The 22,987-nt window shown below is 40.3% G+C and overlaps 1 protein-coding gene across 1 annotated transcript in view; it reads right to left on the bottom strand.

The window, feature by feature from the left end:
- The window catches only part of LOC309968137 (overexpressed in colon carcinoma 1 protein), a 36,711-nt gene that overhangs the window by 12,700 nt on the left and 1,024 nt on the right, over positions 1-22,987 (bottom strand). The window contains exon 2 of the mRNA XM_082849279.1: positions 9,504-9,528. Within this exon, the coding sequence (XP_082705405.1) occupies positions 9,504-9,528 (25 nt within the window). The remainder of the gene's footprint in view (positions 1-9,503; positions 9,529-22,987) is intronic.

Raw genomic sequence — 22,987 nt, 5'->3', positions numbered from 1 at the left:
GCAGAGCAATATAGTGTTTAGTGATCGCTATCTTACCAAAGTTGCCCCTATTTGGGGCGATGTCAGAAAAAGAAAAAAAAAAGCAACCGTTGGTTTCAAAACTGCTTTCTTATATCTCAGAGTTTCCACCAAATACTTCTAGCCTACTTCCTTTGAAGCCAGCGTGGCACTCTCCTCACGCTTCTCAGATTGAGTATCTATACTGATCCAGATTCTCTAGGTCACTGCACACCCATCTGCTTCCTACTAGCTTTGCAGACCTTCTCCTAAATGAAGCAGAGACACTGAATTTCTCTCTAACCATAAAGCACTGAATTTCTCTCTAACCATAAAGCTCTGACTTCTTTTAAGTCAAGGTTCCAGAAGGTGAGACACTTCCAAACCAGCTCCATGTCTGTGGTTGCTCTTTGGGGCTGGCTGGCTTTCCTCTGCCTGTCCTTTCTTCATTAATGTATTTCGTGCATATACCTATTTAAAGCTAACTCTCCACACAAAACACATAAACCTTTCAATCCATTTATACCGCTCTGGTTACCATCCTATCAATAACGATCACTTCAATGAAGCGAGACCTTATTCAGAGTTACTACAGTAAATATAAACCACTACCTTTTTTCTTCTTCAGTGGCACATGGTAATCAGAATATTTTCGTCACAATATTTGCTTAGTTTCTGGGTTGTATAAAATAGCTGTCCCAAGTGACCTACAAAAAGGGTTTCAAAGGTAAAATAATGGAACCACGGCATGGACACATTATGTGCATTCTCTAGAACAAACACAGATGATAAACATGAGGCAGCCGCTAGCCACTCCAATTAATAGCTCCTCACGCACGGTGGCTACAGGTGCCTTAAAATTCAGAACGTTCTCACTGCCCTAGACTTCCAGAACGACATAGTTCTGTGGCAAAGAAAGGATTTATTTTTCACTTATTCATCAACAAAAATGTTCTAAATACAGAGCTATTCTTATTAGCGATGATCTAAAAAGCAGAAAAACAGGCTGCAGCCTTTTCTTTTTCCATATTTGCAGTGTCACTACAGAGGCCAAACTCATTTTGATTTGTAAACGGTACAATTTCAACACGGAAGCCTCAGGAGATCATGCGTGTAGCTCCAATGATCTATTTTTAGTTAGCATTCATGATCATCTTTTGGAATAAGCTTATTAATTGACAACGTTTACTTCCCTTTGACACTACCATCCTCTAGATAAAGTGGAATCATTTAATTTTCTCTATAATATGTTTTTATGATGACCCCTCCTTTTCACGGAGGTTCCAATCGATTCTACCAAGCATTTAATTACATATGATATTGGACAGAATTAACACTTTATCATTGACTGTTAGGGCCTGTATGTAATCTCATTCATGTCTTCACAATTTCAAAACTTCTTAGGACAGTTAGCTTTAAGTCTCTCTCCTTGGATGGGTCCCTTTCTTTCTTCCAGAATGTACTACCGGAGAACATGAGTGACATTTGCTCTTTGTACGGGGTAATGGATCAAGAATTAAACTGCAATTTCCCTACCCCTCTTCTGTTCTCCTTCTAAGAAGCACACAGTGCTGGATTATTTCAACATTGGCTGTAGAAGTATCCTTTGCTACAAAGCAGGCAGGAGTGTTCTCTCCCCTTTAAGAAACCTTGCTTTTCCCAGATGTATCACTTTTCTCAAAACCTTGGGAATAAGCAGCTTGTTTTCCCTCGTCCCAGGGTCTCCAAACAGGAGACAGAGCCAGAATGCTCCCAACCTCCCCAAAGCACTGCTTTAGATGGGGCCAATTTCATTTTCACTCAAAAACTCTCCTCGCTGGCATCAGCCCTGCCATAACAGCCCCGGACGCACTAAACATCTCGGCCCTGACTCAAAGGTTTTCTTCCTAACCGTCATTACCTTGGACAATTTTAAATCCCATGAAAACCACCTAAACGACCTCTTGCTTCACATTTTGCTGACTTCCTCTATCCCAGCAACTTTTACTGCTGCTCTAAGAACTTAATCCCAGGAGTGCTCCATGGAGCTTAGTTCCTGCAATTATTTCACCTCTGATATTTTAGAGTAGCCAATCCCACTCCTTAGGGAAAAAAAAAAATCCTTCTTTCTCCCCTCCCCACAATTCCCAAGAAGCCTCCAGCCCCAGCTCTCCCCATTCATCAGCCCCTTAGGGCTTCCCCTCCCCCTCTCTCTAGCATGTGCCTTGCAGTCAAGCATTTCAACCATACTTGCCGGTCACCACCAACCCCTCTCTATCCCTGAATGAACCCACTCAATTGCTTCTCTGCCTTTTATTCCACTGGGTCCCACCAAGGAAAATCTGACCATGTATTGATGAGCAACCAATGGGAATGTGAGATTTCTAACCACAGCAAGGCCCTCAATGCACTGGGTCTTCTACCATCAGGGATTCATAACAGAGGCACTGCCAAATCTTTTCAACAACCCTTAAACCACCTAATAATTTTAGCTACCATTTACGGGCGGGGGGCGGGGGGACAGGATGGGGGAGCAGGATAGCAACACATAATACCAAGTATTATCCTAGGAGCTGAATATACTGTACTAATAACCATCATAACCATTAAGCAGTTACTTAACCTCTCTGTGTCCCATCTCCTCATTTGTAAAATGAAAGAGCACTACTGTCTTCATCAGCCTGTTGGGGGTACTGAATGAGATAATGTACTTAAAGTGCTGGAAATCACTCTATGGTATGCAATTCTCAATAAAGATGAGCTATTAAAATTGAGAATGATGAGGATAATGATGAAGACGGTTACCCTGAACAGTTATTATTATCCCAATTTTACGGATAAGAAGATTAAAGACACAATATCACACAGCTAGTAAAGGATGGAGAGCAGTTTAAACAGAGGTCTGTCTGCTTCCAAAATGCATGCTTTTTCAATGCTACTTCCACCCCAGAAGACGGGTAGAATTTTTCAATGCTACCTCACTTCAGAAGACAGCCTTGCCTGCCATGTCACAGAGGAGAAACAAGGCTATCAGATACCCTCAGGCTTCTAATTAGGAGAGGGCTCAGCTGACACGGGTGTATATGACACGAGAAATTTATAAAGAATTCCAAGGAAACTCAAGATTAGAGATACATAATTTCATGTTTTAAAAAAGACAGAGCTGGGCTTCCCTGGTGGCGCAGTGGTAGAGAGTCCGCCTGCCGATGTAGGGGACACAGGTTCGTGCCCTGGTCTGGGAAGATCCCACATGCCGCGGAGCGGCTGGGCCCATGAGCCATGGCCGCTGAGCCTGCGCCTCCAGAGCCTGTGCTCCGCAGCGGGAGAGGCCACAGCAGTGAGAGGCCCGCGTACCGCAAAAAAAAAAAAAGAGTTTCAGCATGTTTTTGTTGTTGTTGTTGTTTTAAAGATTTTTTTGTGTGATGTGGACCATTTTTAAAGTCTTTAATTTGTTACCATATTGCTTCTGCTTTATATTTTGGGTTTTTTTGGCCTCGGGGCATGCGGGATCTCAGCTTCCCCGACCAGGGATTGAACCCGCATCCCCTGCCTTGGAAGGCAAAGTCTCAACCACTGGACTGCCAGGAAAGTCCCTTCGGCGTGTTTTATGATAACTCATTCCAAGATATTTTTCTCTATAGCTGTCACCTTCCATAACAATAAAATTACTTTCCCCAGAAAAAAATCTTAATGAAATATCACTTTACAAGTTTTAAGTGAAAGAAGTATTTGAATAACCTTGTTTAAATTGAGTGGCCATGAGCTTTTATGTTCAACAGCAGACATTAAATTTGAGTCAACTTGTTATTCAACATATATTTGGAAAATTCATATATATAGAATATATGTATTCTTAAAAATCAAGAGATTTTTTCTGAAATAACATGGAAGGTGACCTACATGGAGAAGCTGCTTCTCTTCTGCCTGCCCAGTTATAATTCTCTCCCATTCTGGTAACAGCATCACCACTCTCCCACTGTTTAGCCATATGGGTAGGTGAGGTTAATGACACCAATTGGCTGCAGCAGCGGGCACGTGACCCAGACCTGGCCAATGAGAGCCCACGTTCCCCTGGCCCACTGACTGGTTCAGGGAGAGGCACCTGACCCCACGTCTTAGCCAGGGAAAGCCTAGCCCTAGGACTTTTGATCAAACTACGGGGAAAGAGAAGCTCTTTTTCTACAGGAATTATTAAGCTGATGAGATAGAAACTGGCCATCTCCATCACCACTGGGGGAAAGCTGCCTTAGCATGGAGCCAAAAACAGGAAAGTAGAGATGAGAGTTTCTTCCTGTCATTCAATCACCTGGATCCAGCTGTGACTAAGGCCTAACCCTTGGAAGTTTTCCGTTACACATGCCAATAAATTCCTTTATGTTTGTTTGTTTAGGCCAGTTTAAGCTGGGCTTCTGCCATTTCCAACCAAAAATATCCCAACACGACCTATTTGTGCCAAAGAGCTAAGATAATTCGCAGAAATAAAATAAAAGCATGGCTGGGGTATGGGAATAAAGACACAGACCTACTAGAGAATGGACTTGAGGATTTGGGGAGGGGGAAGGGTAAGCTGTGACAAAGCGAGAGAGTGGCATGGACATATATACACTACCAAATGTAAGGTAGATAGCTAGTGGGAAGCAGCCCCATAGCACAGGGAGATCAGCTCGGTGCTTTGTGACCACCTGGAGGGGTGGGAAAGGGAGGGTGGGAGGGAGGGAGACGCAAGAAGGAAGAGATATGGGAACATATGTATATGTATAACTGATTCACTTTGTTATAAAGCAGAAACTAACACACCATGGTAAAGCAATTATACTCCAATAAAGCTGTTAAAAAAAATAAAAAATAAAAGCATGGTTGATTCGCAGGTTTGTGAAAATAGCCAAATGTCATCACATTGAATTTACTTCTGTTTTGTTCTGCATGTTAGTGTACTGTAATTTATTTTTGAAAAGAGAGGGAGAGAAAAAAGAAAGTCTCGGGCTTCCCTGGTGGCGCAGTGGTTGAGAGTCCGCCTGCCGATGCAGGGGACACGGGTTCGTGCCCCGGTCCGGGAAGATCCCACATGCCGCGGAGCGGCTGGGCCCGTGAGCCATGGCCGCTGATCCTGCGCGTCCGGAGCCTGTGCTCCCCAACGGGAGAGGCCACAACAGTAAGAGGCCTGCGTACCGCAAAAAAGAAAAAAAAGAAATTCCCACTCCCTGATATACATGTGGGTCTGTCTTATGATGATTAAATTTCTATATATCTTCACCCATGCTTTCCTCCTTATCTCAAGTTGCTAAGGGGACCCTTCTATGTTTTTAATCCTTCTTGCATGTTGTAGAATCTATGTACATTGATAACTCCCTCAGCCACACAGATAACACCTCCCCAAACTACCCTCAGCTCTTCGTACTCAACTTGCTCCTACCCTTTTGCCTATGGGCACACCTACCTCTCCTCCATGTAAAAACTAAACAGAAAAAGAAAAACAGACTTCAATATACAAAATCATCCATACACATAACTAGGCAGAAATAATCACAAAGAAACGGAAGAAAACAGTGTAAAATATTAATGATGATTGTCTCTGGTGGGAGGATAATAGCTGATTTTTTCTTTTTAAAAAAAAAATGCTTTTCCATACCTTCTGAACTTCCTTAGTATTCCTTTTATAACAAATATATTTCTTGGGACTTCCCTGGTGGTCCAGTGGTTAAGACTCTGCACTTCCACTGCAGGGGGCACAGGTTTCAATCCCTGGTTGGAGAACTAAGATCCCACAAGCCACACGGCGTGGCCAAAAAAACAAAGGAAATGTATTTCTTAAAATATGCTTCCTCTTTAAGCTACTAACATCTTTCTATCCCTTACTGCCTTTTTGTTGTAAAACAAAAGACCAGGCATCCCTTCCTCACTCCTAAGTTCGCTTTCACCCTGACTCCATCAGAGAACTCACATCACCCAACTGAAACCAAGTGACCAGTGTGGCTGTCACTCTACATGCACTGGCTTCTCTTCTCCCTTTAGCCCATGTGATCTCTTTGGATCATCAGCCATCCCTTCCCTTGGCTCAAGTTTGAAACCACAGGGTCATCTTCGCCTCAGATTTTCCTTTCCTTTACTTCCCCATTCAGTCATTCAACGGGTCTTATCAATTGTATTTCCGAGTGCGCCTTGAACACACCACCTCTGCTCCTTTCCAGTGTCCTGTCTGCTGTCTAACCCTCTCGTGGCCTCAGCGCCATTAATCCCCTGTGCCTCCACCCCTCCCCCATCTCACATATCCCACTGCCTTGGGAGTCATCACCCTAAAGCTCAAACACAGTCATGTAATTCCCCACCTTAAAATTCTGAATGGCTCTTGAATGCATATAAAAACCAAGTACAATGACCGGCCTGGCACCAAAGGCCCTCCACAAGCCGGCTCCAGCCCACCAGCCTCATCTTCCACCTCTGCTGAGCCTACACCACAGGCTCAGAGCAGACTGGTTGACTTCCCAGAAGAGCTGGGGCTCTCCTGCACCCATGTGCCTCCTTTCGTGCTCTTTCTCCTGCCCTGGGTTGCCATCCTTCTCCTTCCTACACAAACTCTTACTCACCCTTCAAGACCCAGACAAGCATTAAATTTTGACTATTTAATAATTAACTATTTTAATAATTAACACTTAAAATCACACTGTGTTTTGGTCCCCAGTAGCCACTGACCTACTTTAGGGCAGAAATATCATTTTATTTGTTATTAAATCCTGGCTTCTTGCCTATAGAAAACAGGCAAATAAACAGGTAAGTGGAGATATAATAAAAATCCCAAACCTTCCCTAGAGAACTATTTTTATTATATATTAAGGGAGAAATCATAACGTTTCTGACTTGTAAAAAACAATCGTAATTCCCCCCCCAAAGACTTTTACGTGGTCTGTACACTATGGTGGTTGCCCTATTTGAAGTTCTGTACTATTAGCATCCATTACGTGAGTTTGGCCACTTCTTTTGCCTTGAAATCAGTGTCTTCAGATTTAAAACAAAAAGAAAAAATTTAAATCTTCATAATATAAGTTTAAATTGTCTTAATTTCTTAGCTCCTTTCATGGCACCCCCTAATTTCATAGCACCCCCCAATGTTATGGTCAAGATTTATAAATCTACAGCTTCTGATTTTTTCTTAAAAAAGGGTTTGAATATACCTTTTGTGCAAGGAAAAATAATACTATAATATTCTTCAATTTTTTCCAATTAAATTTACCATATTTATTTTTTAAAGGGTCATTTATTGAGTAAAATTACATCTTTTTAGTTATAGAACCTATGAGGTACACGAAGCCACAGAAAGTTTAAATTCTAGAGAATTCAGGATTTTAGAAAGTAGTTAAATGGCGTCTCATGTCCTGGAGTAGTTAATGTTGACAAAATGTCCACAAAGGTATCACTAAATCTTCTTAGAAATTTCCATGCTTCTGAAAGAAAGAGGAAGTCATGAAATCAATCTCTCCTTAAAGAGAAATGATGGAATTCATTTATTAAACACTATGTCCACAGCACGATACTATTAACTAGAGGAGACGTCTCTCAATTCCCAAGGGAGAAAAGACAAGGAGATAAATAACACTATAAGCCCAATATGACATATCATAAGACAGGTCCAAGCTGCTGTGAAAGTTCAGAAGAGGAAGACATATCCAGTAGAGAGATCCAGGAAGTTCTTCTCATAAAGGATAAGATATAAACCCAGGAGAACAGATAGAATTTTCACAGACAGAATTGGGGAAAATGCCATTCCAGGCAGAGGGAATAGCAAAAAAAAACAAGGAGCCAAGACAGGAAACAGGAGGTCAGTTTGAGACCATGAGAGTGGTCTCAGAGCAGGACTTCAGCTCACCTCTGGGTCCTGGGCCTCATTCACTCTCTAACTGCAGGGTTTCCTTCCCCCTAAAGGCTGAAACCTAAAGGGCCTTCCTATTCCCAAAGGATTCTGGGCTCAATCCCGTGGGCAGTGGAGACTAATCAAAAGTTGGGAGTGGAGGGCCTAAAAGGGCAGGGGATTAATCTGGCAACAACATATAGAAAGGGAGGGAGAGACTGAAGAGAGACCCAGATACTGCAATAACAGGAACAGGTAAGGATGCTGAACACATTGTTGCTAAACGTTTTGGTAATAAACTCAACCACTGCAACCAGGACACTGAAGCATTCTATACTGCCTCCTTTTATATGGGACTCGAAAGTCCCATATAGAAAGCTTATTTAATTCCCAAAAAACTTTACAACCCTATTCTAATCTTCTCCAGATTCCTTTTTATAATTAAAAAAAAAGTCCAACTCTGCTTTTGACGAAAGCTTTTAAGGCCCACCACTCCATTTGCCCCTGCTGTGAAAGCCTTTAAGAAAGCTGGGAACTCGTACATGTGTGCTGGCGGGGAAGATACAGCCAGGCACTCCTCTGCCCATGCACAGGAGCCTTCACCCCAGCCCCACGCCCAATAAAAACCAAAGCTGCTCACCCCTTCCTTCACTCAGACTGAATGGACCAGTTCGGGAGCCACCCTGCTCTCCCCAGAAAGCCTCATTATGTGAGCAATACACCTTTTCCTACCCTCTTGGTGTGTGTGTGGCACCATCGGTCTTGACATCCAAACCAGCTGGGGTGGCTTGGGCAGAGGTTGATTCCACAATCCATGGAGTGACTGCAAACACTCTTTTTGTTGTTGTCGTTCTTGGGGTTCTCCATCCCCACCTTCTCCCTCCCCCAATCCCAATGTCCAGCTCCCTAATGGCACTTTTTTTTTTTTTCCAGAACTGCTGATTTTTATTTATTTTTTTCACTGAAGTATAGTTGATTTACAATGTTGTGTTAGTTTGTGGTATACAGCAAAGTGATTCAGTTATATATTTTCTTCATATTCTCTTCCATTACGGTTTATTACAGAATATTGAATACAGTTTCCTGTGCCACAAACACTCTTAAATAGTGAACTACTGCAGTGTCCTTACTATACCTAGATTTGAGGTAGGAAGATGCAAAGAAGGGGCATGATGGAAACACTGAAAGGGTCCTGTGGTATGAAGTTCAACTCAATACTGATTACCTTGAATGGTCATATACATTCACTCAAACGTCTAATTATCGACTTTAAAACGATTCAGCGTGCATTTGGTAAATGCTTGGCTCCAGGCCCTCCTCACTGGCTAAACTCTAAGATGTTGCATAGTCATAGGAGCTAGGTGCTTAATTCTTCCATAATCACTTGCTTGCAATTAGAAGAAATCTCTACACAAGCTGGTATAGAAACAGAGTTAAACATTTCCCTTTCTTAAAGTTCTGAGTTAAAATGCTAGGGCAACTGAAACGCTAAAATGAAAAGTCACAAACAAACCCATTCTTCAAATACCCTTTAGTTATAAACCAAACAATAATCTTAATTTGTGCTCAGTACAGAAAGTACTTCCATGTCTTTTCAGCCAAACCTACATATCTAAAGGTCATAACCATGAAAACAGTGTCTTCCTCAGAAAGAGTTTAGAAAATCATAATATTAAGTACTTACACATCTTTAGCTGCTCCTGCAGGGCCTAGAAAAAAAGAAAAAGATAGCTTTCCATTATCTTGATAGTATTGCTACAAAAATCTTAAGCCCAATACCCAACTAAAATAATATTTTATAAGAGATGAGTTGAGAATATGATTTTTTGAAAGATCCTCTTAAAAAAAGAAAAGGAGAGCAGGAAAATCATAAAATCCAAATCTTCGGTTTAGAATTTATTCTGCCCATTTTTAACAATTCCTATAAATTATAAGGTGTTGTTTCTGAAAGGGATTTTACAGACCGCCCAAACTAATCTGCTCATTTTACAGATGAGCAGATTAGGAAACTGACAGATTTGAGAAATATTTTCTTTTCTAAGCTAGTACCTACATGGAACTGTTATAAGTCACACTATGTACTAATCATACAGTAAAGCAAAGTCACAAGACAAAATGGAGGTGATGTCCTAAATAAATTAGCAAGACTCAAGGATGCCAGCCCAGCTCCAAAAGGAGTAACATACATTTCTAACTCTGCTTCTATTTGCTACTGAACCCTCTCGTTTCTGCTTCCCACTCACGTGGCATAAACAACCCATCTCTTTTGGACCCCAGTCCTATCACTTAACGCAGATTCTCTGCCCACAGCACAGTTCCATCTGCACTTCCTCCCCCTAATATCCTTACCTGAACAATACAGAACTTGGTTCCAACTTTACAAGCCACATGGCATTAAGCAGACTTTAATCTCTTAAAAACTCACTTCCCTCTTGTGACAAATTAGGAAAATAAGAATACCTTTCTCAAAGGTTATTGTGAAGTTCTTTAAAAGATGTATATCCTTATCAAAATACTAATGACATTTTTCAAAGAAATAGAACAAATAATCCTAAAATTTTTATGGAACCACAAGAGACCCTGAATTGCCAAAGCAATCTTGAGAAAGAACAAATCTGGAGGCATCATGCTCCCTGATTTCTAACTATATGACAAAGCTATAGTAATCAAAACAGTATGGTACTGGCAAAAAACAGGTACACAGATCAATGGAACAGACTAGAGAAACCAAAAATAAACCCATGCATACATGGTCAATTAATTTATGACAAATGAGGCAAGAATATACAATAGGGAAAGGACAGTCTCTTCAATAAATGGTGTCGGGAAAACTGGACAGTCATATGCAAAAGAATGAAACTAAACTATTATCTTACATCATATGCAAAAATTAACACAAAATGGATTAAAGACTTAAATGTAAGACCTGATACCATAAAAACTCCTGGAGGAAAACACGGGTGGTAAGCTACTTGACACCAGTCTTGGAAATTAATGCTTGGATCTGATTCCAAAAGCAAAGGCAACAGAAGCAAAAGTAAACAAGTGGGACTACATCAAATTTTAAAACTTCTGCACAGCAAAGGAAACCATCAACAAAATGAAAAGACAACCTACTGAATGGGAAAAAATATTTCTAAATCACATATCTGATTGGGGTTAATATTCTAAATATATAAAGAACTCATGAAACTCAATAGCAAAAAAGAGAGAGAGAGAGAAACCAACCTGATTTTAAAATGCACAAACATCTGAATAGAAATTTTTCCAAAGAAGATATACAGATGGTCAACAGGCACATGAAATGATACTCAATATCACTAATCATCAGAGAAATGCAAATCAAAACTACAAGATATCACCTCACACCTGTTAGAATGGATACTATCAAAAAGACAACAAATAACAAGTATTGGTAAGTGATCTGGAAAAAAGGGGGCACCAGTGCACATGTTGGTGGGAATGTAAATTGGTGCAGCCACTACGGAAAACAGTATGGAAGTTCCTCAAAAAATTAAAAACAGAACTACCATACAATCCAGCAATTCTACTCCTGGGTATTTATCCAAAGAAAACAAAAACACTAATTCAAAAAGATATATACACCCCTATGTTCATTGCAGCATTATCCACAATAGCCAAGATTGAAAACAAGTGTCCATTGCTGGATAAATGGATTAAGGAGATGTGAGATATATATAGATATACCTATATATATAAGAGGCTAGAATAATAGAATTCTACTCAGCAATAAAAAAAAGAAGGAAATCTTGCCATTTGCGAAAACATGGACGGACCTTGAGAGAATTATGCTAAGCAAAATAAGTCAGAGAAAGACACATACCATGTGGTTTCACTTATATGTGGAATCTAAAAAACAAAACAAATGAAAACAAAACAAAAGTCAAAGATATAGAGAAAGGAATGGTGGTTGCCAGAGGGGAGGTGGGTTAGGGAATGGGCAAAACAAGTGACAGGGGTCAAGAGATATAAACTTCCAGTTCTAAAATAAATAAGTCATGGGGATGTCACGTACAGCACAGTGACTACAGTCAATAATACTGTAGAGCATACTTTAAAGTTGCCAAGAGAGTAAATCCTAAAAGTTAACTATGCATGGTGACAGATGGTAACTAGACTTATTGTGGTGATGATCTCACTGTGTATACAAATACAGAATCATTTCATTGTACACCTGAAACCAATACAATGTTATATGTCAATGACATCTCAGTAAAAAAAATTTAATAAATTTTAAAAATTATAAAAAGATGTAAACAGCACAAAGTCTGGCACATAAAAATAGCTCACTAAGTTGTTATTATTAGCAGTCACATTTTCCTTAATATCTCAATTTCCATATCTATGAAATGGGAATTAAATTAACTTCTGCACAAGTCACAGAGGCGTGAAAATAAAGGAAAATGTGCTACAAAATAAACAAGTAAGTCTGCAAAAAAGTTATTGCCAAAATTGTAAAAACTGTACCCCGGTGATATTAATCTAGGATCTATAATTTTGCAAATTCAAAGCAGAGCATAAAGGTAATCAAGACTATGTCTCAAATAAATTCTTTTAAGGCTTTGACCAAACCTGAACTTTGTAACAAACTTGAGTCTTTACTCAGGGAAGAGTAACATTTCTGTTCCCACAATTCTCATTAAAATTATATAAATAAAAACTGCTTTGGAATCTGAGATCATAAAACCAAAAAAGAAAAACGTAAAATTTTTTAAACCTTAACATAAGAACAGTGGAGTGTTTTGATAGGTAAAAATAAAGGATTAGTGCCACCAAAAACCCATAAAAATTAACGTTTTATTTCAGAGTCAAAACAAGCATAAGAATCTGGAAGAAAGTCTAAAAAGAAAATAAATATCCTCATTTTCTTATTTTCATTTTCATGGAAAAGGACAGGGAATGATTGGGGGGTTGCTGCACTCAGGGGAAGGGAGAGCTGGAGGTGTTGGGAACTGATTCTGTGATGTCTTACAGAGAGAAGAAAGCGATCATGATGGGTCATGAGTGCTGGGCCTTTAGAGATGAAGGGCCATCAGGCACAATCCACAGGGAGGGCACAGCAGACAGAAGCTGCCCCACTGTGTCTCAGGGAATGGCAGCAGGGTGGTAGGGAAAGAACAGTGTGGAACTGGAAGGCAGAAGACCCAAGTAAAATTCCTGCTCCAGTATTTGTTTGACAGTCACTAGTTCACCCAGCTTCAGTTTCTAATACTGGGCCGACAAAGGCAGCTGAGAAGACAAAGTACAATAAATGGCTGTGAAATTCACTTCAAAACAGCCACACGTTGCCTCCTCAGTGCCTATTTTAATCAGCCACCAGCAACCCTGCATCCACTTCACCTTGACTGCACCAGGCTCCAGGCACCCTTATGGCCGCTTCCCTGCTGGGTTCACCATCTAACATCCCAGCAGGCTCAAGGCAGATGCCACGTACTACCTTCCAGAAGGAAGTCAGCAGGCCATTTCTTCTGTTCTCAAATGTCCCTCATTTAAAGGGCAACGTCTATTTAATAACTGCAAAGTAAAGGAGGCCAAGAAGTCAAAAACACTAAATCCAGTATATACATATGATTGTAATGTACACTCCATCTTTATAAAAGGGAAGAAGATGTGCATCTTCTTAGGAGCAAGGTAGCAGGGGGTTAATGATAAGGTTATAACCAGGGCAGGTAGAACACGACTCCCAACACACAGCTTCACAGAGAAAAAGGAAAAAAAAAGACGACTGTAATTGTTGAAACCCTCAGCAAAACTATCAGAATATCTAGGCATATAAAATGTGAAATATCTCTTTGTTCTGCAAAAGTATAAAATCATAAAATTATTAGAAATAGAAGAAAAATTCTGATTACCCTCAGTGCAACATTTTAATCACACTTCACCTATGTATTGATTATAATTAACCAGACGGAGAGTTCTTCTCTAGATAATTCATGCAAAAGATCCTTTGACTACAACTATTCAGATAGTGCCAAAATCCCATTTGCTTTAAGTTATGTTTATGGTTCATGTGATTCATCATTTATTGAACAAATATTTATAGTGGTGTAGCTACTTCTTTCAAGCCGTCTGGGATAGAACATTTGTTCCTGTTAGTACCACTTCATTTCCTGCCAAAATGACTCTTTACTATTTGAACATAGCCGTGGTACCTTAATAGAAGGGAGGCAAGGTAAAAATGTTTCTTGTGTGATAAAAGCACCACAAAATATCTAGACCATTAGAATTTTTGTCAGTCAAAAGATTTAATGACGATTTTCCTAAATTGTAGTACTGATAATTATAATTTTAAATATCTTCCTAAAAAGTAGAAGGGGGGAAGGTCTGCTCTCAGAAAAGTATCATATACAGTTCCAGTGACAAATATTGTAAATGGTTAGGGTATGTAAAGAAGAATATTTCCTTCTGAATGTAACTGTTTCTTTAACACTTAAAGATTATTGCTTGTTCACAATATCACTTCACTTCACCGTTATTATGTACACCGTTGGTTTTTTTTTTTTGGCCGCTCTGCATGGCACGTTGGATTCGCCGACCAGGGATCGAACCTGTGCTCCCCACAGTGGGAGCGTGGAGTCTTAACCACTGGACCGCCAGGGAAGTCTATACCTTTTATCAATACTTTCATCAAACGATTTTAAAATTGTATTCATGATTCTCCAAGTCAAAAGCCTCAGTCACTTAAAAATGCATAGCAAATTCAATTTATTTTAAACATTTAAAAAACTTAATCTGATATTGAGGAGTCACAGAAAGATATTTGATCTTTGTTCCCCATTCCTGGCACAGAGCTTCTAGAACCCTTGGAATTTCCTGAGAGATAGAGGTGATAGGAACCTCTTTCATTCCAGTGAGGAGACTCTTGGCAGCCCCTACACAGCTTCAGGACGGGAGCTGGTCACCAGAAAAGGCAAGGCTTGATTAGAAGCTTGGAACTTTCAGCCCCATTCCCTGTCCTCCTGGGAAAAGAGAGGGGCTGGAGATTAAGTTAATCAGCAATGGCCAGTGATTTGAACAATCATGCCTATGTAGTGAAACCTCCATAAAAACCCCTATAAGGGGCTTCCCTGGTGGCGCAGTGGTTGAGAGTCCGCCTGCCGATGCAGGGGACGCGGGTTCGTGCCCCGGTCCGGGAAGATCCCACATGCCGCGGAGCGGCTGGGCCCGTGAGCCATAGCCGCGGAGCCTGCGCGTCCGGAGCCTGTGCTCCGCAACGGGAGAGGCCACAACAGTGAGAGGCCCGCGTACCGCAAAAACAAACAAACAAAAAAACCCTATAAGGACAGGGTTCTGAGTTGAACACATCCATGTGCCAGGAGGGGGCAGCCCCCAACTCCATGGAGACAGAGACCCCCTGCCCCTGAGACCCTTAACATGTCCCCTGTACCTCTTCATCTGGCTGTTCATTTGTGTCCTTTATAAGAAACTGGTATGTTTAAACCAGTAAGAAAAGTGCCTTCCTGAACTCTGTGAGGCATTCTAGCAAATTGTCAAATCTGAGGAGGGGGGCTGTGAGAACCCCCAAATTTGCTGCCAAGTCAGATGGCAATGCAAGTAAGCTGGGGACCTGATCCTTGCTACTGGCATCTGAGGTGAGACCATCTCGGGGGACTGAGCCCTCAAACCTATGGTGACAGACACTAACTCTGGGTAGGAGCATCAGAATTGAACTGGATGGTAGGACAGCCCAGTTGGTGTACGAGAACTGGAGAAGTGGATAGCATCTGGAGGGAATAAACCTCTCAGATATTCTTCATGTTTTACAAAAATCAGGTACCCCCATAAAAATCGGGTACCCCCTGAACAACCTTGAAATGCTTTATGAATCACACCAAGATTAAGTTGCACTGTATTTGCTTCAGCAAATAATTATTTATGCTCCAGGTATAGTTTGTAAACTATATTTTCTTATTTTATCCCATTCCCAGAACAAGTGCAGAAAAAGCCTTGTGTATTAGTTCCACAGGGCTGCTGTAACGAATCACCCCTAGTTGGGTGGCTTAACTCAACAGAAATACGTGCTCTCAGAATTCTGGAGGCCAGAAGTACAAAATCAAGGTGTCAGGAGTCCCCAACTACCTACAGAGGCTCCGCGGAATAATCCGTTCTAGGCCTCTTAGCATCTGGTGGCAGGAGGCCCTCCTTGGCATTCTTTGGCTTGTGGCCACATAGTGCGTTTTCTGTTCTACACCTGTCCTCACACCACCTTCTCTCTGTATCTCTGTCTTCTCCCCGTCTGTCTCTTATAAGGAAACTTATCACTGGATTTAGGGCCTACCCAGACAACCTAGGATGATGTCCTCATCTCAAAATTCTTCATTTAATTATACCTGCAAAGACCCTTTTTCGAAACAAGATAGCATTCACACATTCCAGGGATTAGGATGTGAACATATCTTTTTAGAGGTCACCATTCAACCCACTACACCTTCTCATCCCTGGCCTCCTCCACCTCTCCAAAAACAGAAATTCCCTTTTGAAAAGAAATACATAGCAAAATTAATCTTGGGGGAGAATTAAGTTTAATATGACATATCATACATTCTACAAACACAGACAAAATTTTATTCCTTGTGCCTGAGAAAGCCAGCTGCAAGATACTACATCAGTTCAGTGATATTAAGCAGATATTTATAACATCTTGGTTCCTATAGACAGATGTTCCTTTGTAATCTAATCAGTCTTATAAGTTAAAAAGATTGAGCTGTACTGCCCAGTATGTTTTCAATATTGTTCAGAGTCATACGTTTATTGTTATGAGTTTCCTTACATGTGCCAAATTCTAATACAAAGAAAATATTTCTCTCTTTTTAAAAGGTCACATACATCTGTCTATTAGAGAATATAGTCTATTAATGCCTTTTTCATCACTGTTCTCTATGCACTTTATAGCTTTCATGTAACATACTGGAAATATTCACAAGTAAATGAATTGCTAAATTACATATTAAATCATGTCTCTTTGTTCAGACTGAGTAGTGATAATTTAAACACACACACCAAAAAATAAAACTATGTATATGAAGAATTTCTAAAAGGTACTAAAGATTTACAAATCACTCTTCTTTCAGCATAAATCATCAGAAATATAAATGATTATGGCTCTCATGGGAAATAATAAAAATATGCAGAAACATTTTACTCTTTATTTGTTTTATAAAAGAAAAACGTCCCTCTGAGAACTGTATAAACATAACTACAGAAAAATAAACAGAGTTCCCTCTAATTTTGACAGCTTGCTACGTCTCCTCTGACCCATAATAGTTCTAAAACTATGTCATAGTCTCAATTTGGCCCAAAGAAGGAGAACAACAGCTCTTTAGTTCATCTAAAGCAGTGTTTATTTTTTAATAAGCCAATAAGAGATACAGATTCATTAGTCATTTCTTCAGTAATGCAGAAAAACATTCAGGTCAACGTGTCCTAGAAATATAATTTTTTTAAAGTATAGTTGCTTTACAATATTATATTTCAGGTGTAGAACATAGGATTCAATATTTTTATAGATTATGCACCAAACTTATTAAAATATTATTGACTATATTCCTTGTGCTGTACCTTACATCCCTGTGACTTACTTATTTTATAATTGGTAGTTTGTACCTCTTAATCCCCTTCATCTATTTCACCCGTAACTCCACCCCCAACCCCTGGCAGCCACTAGTTTGTTTTCTGTATCTATGAATCTGTTTCTGTTTTGTTATAGTTACTCATTTGTTTCATTTTTTAGATTCAACATGTAAGTGATAACATAGAGTATTTGTCATTTTCTGTCTGACTTATTTTACTTAGCATAATACCCTCTAGGTCCATCCATGTTACTGCAAATACAATTATGTTAATGAACGTGGAAGCTCTTACAGAAAATCTCTTTGCTTACAGGTTGTCCTTGCTGAGTAGCTATGCTTTCAGCAGGTAAAAATTAATACATAAAGGTAACCATATAAGTACAGACATAAGGTAACACGTTGACAGTTAGCTGCTATAATTTAAGCCATGTCTAGATTGAGCTGTAAGTGGCTCATGGCAGAACTTGGGTAATTCACTTGGGTCACCTTCGTGAACCATTCACATGGTTGCAACATCGATTCTGGGGAGTTGGAACAAGTGAACCTCCTGATTCTGCTGCATCAGTGGTAACTGTCTGAGCACAGGCGTTTCCACACCCCTCATCATTCACATCACGTCAAATGCGGTACACCCAAGAGTATATGGATCGCCTGCATCCTCTTACCTTCCTTTAGAGGAAGTAACATCTCCCAGTCGCCCAGGCTTTAAGAGTTTGGGTTCATTTTTCCTTCTCCCTTCCCCTTCCTCCCTCACATGGAGCCCATCCTCAGCCTAGCTGGCTTCCAGGGGTCCCTGACATCAATGCCTCCATCACTCACCGACGGCCCTCTCACTTCACTCACTCCTGACAACAGCGTTAAATTATGTCACTCTACATGCTCGCTCTTTCCTTCTATACCAGTCATGAATGTCTTTCCCTATATTAATAATAAATAGCATACTGAGTACTTACATGAGGCACTGCTCTAAGCACTTTACATATATTAACTCATTTAATCTTGAGTAGGTTCTATAACTACTCTCCCATTTTACAGCTGAGGAAACTAAGGTACAGACAGTTTAAGCAAGTGGCCCAAGGTCATGCAGCTGATAAATGATGAAAGCAGGATTCAAACTAGGATTTTTTGGCTCCAGTGCCTCCTCTCAATTCTGAGGCCTTCCTGCCTCTCTGTCCTCCTCACCCCCATCCTAACTGTTCTTACTTCCAACACCCTGCAACCAACATGAACTACTAACCCAGTCAGGCCTGACTTCTCACTGCCCTGAAATGCACCGAACCCATTTCTGTCCCTATGTTTTCATACGGCTCTAAAAATGCCCTCCTTTCTGTTTTCTGCTTATTCAAATCCTACCTATTCTTCAAAGTCAAATCGAGTCCCACCTCCTCCAAGCAGGCTTCCCTGATTGCTTAAGGTTTTATTTCATTCCCTCCAGTGTTACATCAGTCAGAGGGTACATGATGAAAATTTAGGACTCAATTTTACAACTTCTTTGTTTCCCCAATATAGTTATTCATTCAACAAAAGAAAAAATTTTAAGACCCTAAAAATTCCATTGGAAGTTTGGATATTGGTCTAGAGGCTGAGGGTCCAGCTGTGAACAAGATGTGCGAGGCTCTCATGAGGCCTACCTTTGGGGAAGGGGAACAAAAAAGACAATAAATAAATTAACAAAATATCAGCTCTCCAGCAAAGAGTGTTTCAAACAGATAGAAAACAAGAATGAGTTCAGCATAAAGAACAGAAAGAAGGATGGTGGGGCTGGGACCTAAGTGAGCTGGGGGGAAGTAGCACAAGATATTAATGACTTCTTTGATGACATCAGCAAAATTTTATATTATTCCCCCCCCCCACATGGCCTGGACTAATGCTGAGCACGGTGGAAGAATTTTAATACTACCAAACCATTTACAGATGTAGATTAAGGACGGACCATACAGCTACAGCAAAAGAAGAGAATGCAATTACCTATCTAATTGAGGATAAGGAGATAACTAACCTAAGTAATTGGACTCAAAAGAATTAGAGTAACTCCCTGGGTACACTGATAAAATAGGATAAAGAACTGGTAAATTCCTCCTCCACGCCTTCTCAGACTATTAGTATATAAATAACAGAAGAACCATTATAGAAACATTCTAGTAGTAAGCTATGGTCAGATAGCTGCCAGTTACACATCTCTGGTAGAAAACCTACAACTCACCAATTCAATCAACTACCATGAGCAGAACACTTCTGAAATGACTCTGCCCTGCAGAAAGCTTCTACAGCCTGCAAAATAGCCTGCATCGAGATAGGCTCTTGTAGATATCTGGAACCGTGCAAACTTTGAAGGGATTTTCTGGTTCACATAAAATAGGATTTTCTGGTTTACATTACAGACTTGCTCAACAATCTACATGTATGACTGTATACAGGAAACGACTGACCTGTTGGGGATCATCAGTTCAAATGCAAGGGTGTTCATGTCTCGGCCTAATTAGAGAATACATTCAAGGGAAAACAAACGGATAGAGAATCTGATTGCTGAGTGAGAGAGTGGTGGGGACGGAGAGCAGAGAAAAACACACAGAAAGCAAAAGCTCCCTGCCCTATAGCAAGTGCAACTCCTTAAAAATGGACTCTTTATGCCAGAAAGAGAAAGATAAATACCATATGATATCACTTATATGTGGAATCTAAAATATGACACAAATGAACCTACCTATGAAACAGAAACAGACTCACAGACATAGAGAACAGACTTGTGGTTGCCAAGGCGGAGGGAGGGTGAGAGGGGGATAGAGTGGGCATTTGGGGTTAGCAGATGCAAACTATTATATATAGGATGGATAAATAACAAGGTCCTACTGTATAGCACAAAGAACTATATTTAATATCCTGAGATAAACCATAATGGAAAAGAATATAAAAGAGTATATATATGTATAACTGAATCACTTTGCTGTACAGCAGAAATTAACAAAATGTTATAAATCTACTATACTTCAATTTTTAAAAATGGACTCTTTAACCCAGATGTTTCTCTACAGTTTAGGGTCTAGACTCTACACTATGCAGGAAAAATGTACTGAGTCTTCAATGAATGGAAAATACAAGAAGTCCTTGTATAATTCTAAGTTGGGAAAAATCAAATTCCTACATTGAGAGGGTGATCTTATTAAAACATTAGAATGGAGAGAGCGCTTGTGTAAGCAGAATGGTTCTCATGATCCCATCTACACTGAAGCACTGATAGCTTGACTCCTCCCCAAAGATTTCTCCGATTAAACTAGCATCTTATTCAACATCTCCTGGGCATTTGGACGTTCGATGTATATTCTACTACACCTTGCTTTGCAACTGTTCTCAAATGGTTAACCCTCCTACCTAGACAATCAGCTTCTTAAGAGGGGGAAAGTCTGATTTCATTCTACAATCATCCCTTGCTGGCTGCCCCTACCCTTGCCCTAAAATTTCCTAAAAGGGTACAAAGCTTTGCACATAGAGTTAGAAATCTACTATAAAGGAAATCTAACCCGAATTATCTAGGGACTGAATGATCTGATTCCTTCTGGCCATTTGACCATTGTACTGCACTTTAGTTTTTCCACATGTTGGACATACAGAATCAAATTTACTCAAGTACACCACTAAATATCAATTTGTCATAGAAACCAATTTCACCAGACAAAAGCCAAGAAAAGCAGTTGTCCAAATAGCTCAGGGAAAACAGAAACAATTACCTGGTTTTACCTGAATTACTTAGGTAGTAAAACAGGGCTTACAATGGAGATTTCAGGTTGGGGGCATCATTATAAAGTGCAAATGCATCCTCTGAAAGTAGATTTGCCATGTTCGTATAGAAAAATATTCAAGGAAAACCATTTCACCTTCAACGTTGTAGTTTCTACTACTATATAATAATTACAGTACAGAGTACTGTAATATAATAATTACAGTACAAAAAAGTAAAATGAAATGCCCACAGTAACACAGCCAGCACAGTGCCAGTGTCAAGCTTGAGCCTCACTCTCCAGACTCAAGTTCAGCACCTGCCCACCATCTTTCTCTGAACTGTTTTCTTAACCTTCCATCTCTCCTCCTTTCTGAAACAGAAGTCCTACCACCAGCTGATAGAAAATTTCAAAATAACAATGAACAAATCCCGAAGCTAGCCAGCTGGACTCCCTAGCAGAGAAATGTTTGGGGGGTGACTTCTCAGAGACAAGGGCAGAGCCATCAAAGAAGTGATGCAACAACTCCCAACTCAAATGTTTTCTCCTCCTTCACGTTTTACAGTCTGCCCTCGGCATCTTGCTCTTCTCTGAACATACAGTAATTTTTAGCAAAGAGCGAGCTTGAGGAGAGAACAGCATGCTCTTACAGGAGCTGTCCTTCGTGAACAAAAGTGAAGCTACTCATCAAGAAGACATGCACTTGGAGTGTTTTTTCAATATAACTGTATTTCCCTTTACATAATAAGGGATGTGCTCCTGGGGTGGGGGGGGAGGTCAACCAAATATTTGTAAAGAGGATTATATTTTCTCTGTTTGTTACATTACCATGGCAGAGCTCCCTTATCATCATTCTGGTTTAGCAGTGGAACTCCTCCCTCTATCCCCAAACCTGACAAGCAGTTCATTAATAAACAAAAATGTAAATGAAGTAAACTAGCTCCACTCTAAAGGAAATCTGTTACAAATCCTTCCTATAATTTCCTTTTTTGTGTATTGTGGTTAATGGTTCTTAACCTTTTTAAAAGTAGGGTGAACATGCAGTGGCAGGCGTAGGGCCACAGTGCATGTTAGATCGAGAGATATACACTTGACACTTGAACAGCGCAGGGGTTAGGGGCCTCAACCCTCCACAGAGTTGAAAATCCGAGTATAACTTATGGTCAGCCCTCTATATCCACAGTTCCACATCCTCGGATTCAAACGACCAAAGAGCGTGTAGTACAATAGTATTTACTATTGAAAACTATCCGTGTATAAGTGGACCTGTACAGTTCAACCTCATGTTGCTCAAGAGTCAATTGTAATTCCTGGTGCAGGAAATGGCCTTGACACTGTTCCAGGTTTCCACGCAGAGCTCTCTGGCCACTCTCAAGTTAGAATCCTGTCCTTGCCTTAAGGCACTAACTAAGCTAACTAACCTATGTCACTGTTACAGGAATTGAAAAATGTGTTCCCCAGTGGCTCTCTGCCTATCACAAGATTGAGAACTTAATTCGCGATGGTAAATGTTACCTGCAAGAGATAAACTTTTCAATGAATTATTACCTGGGTTCATTCAAAGCTCTAGGACTAGAATCCCACATATTGTAGCACCGTTTCTTAAAATATTCCATTTGTGTGGCCACTGACAGCCAAAGAGGAATAACAAACTTGGCCAATTAAATGAGCAGATTTCCATATCTGATCCCATACGTGAACATCAAAATAAACTTTAAATAAATGAAAAAGGCTTAAATTTTAAACTACATCTTCCAGGAGGTCTGGGTTAAGGGAAGTGACAGACCCAAGGTCACAAAGTCATTGACAGGGCATCCATGCCCGCCTAGGAAAATACTGCAGCATCAGAGTGCTGTTCCCAT

Source organism: Leucopleurus acutus, assembly GCF_964270905.1.
Source record: "Leucopleurus acutus genome assembly, chromosome: 11".
Taxonomy (NCBI): domain Eukaryota; kingdom Metazoa; phylum Chordata; class Mammalia; order Artiodactyla; family Delphinidae; genus Leucopleurus; species Leucopleurus acutus.
Note: the sequence above shows the minus strand (reverse complement) of the source record. Positions and strands in the feature narration are given on the sequence as shown.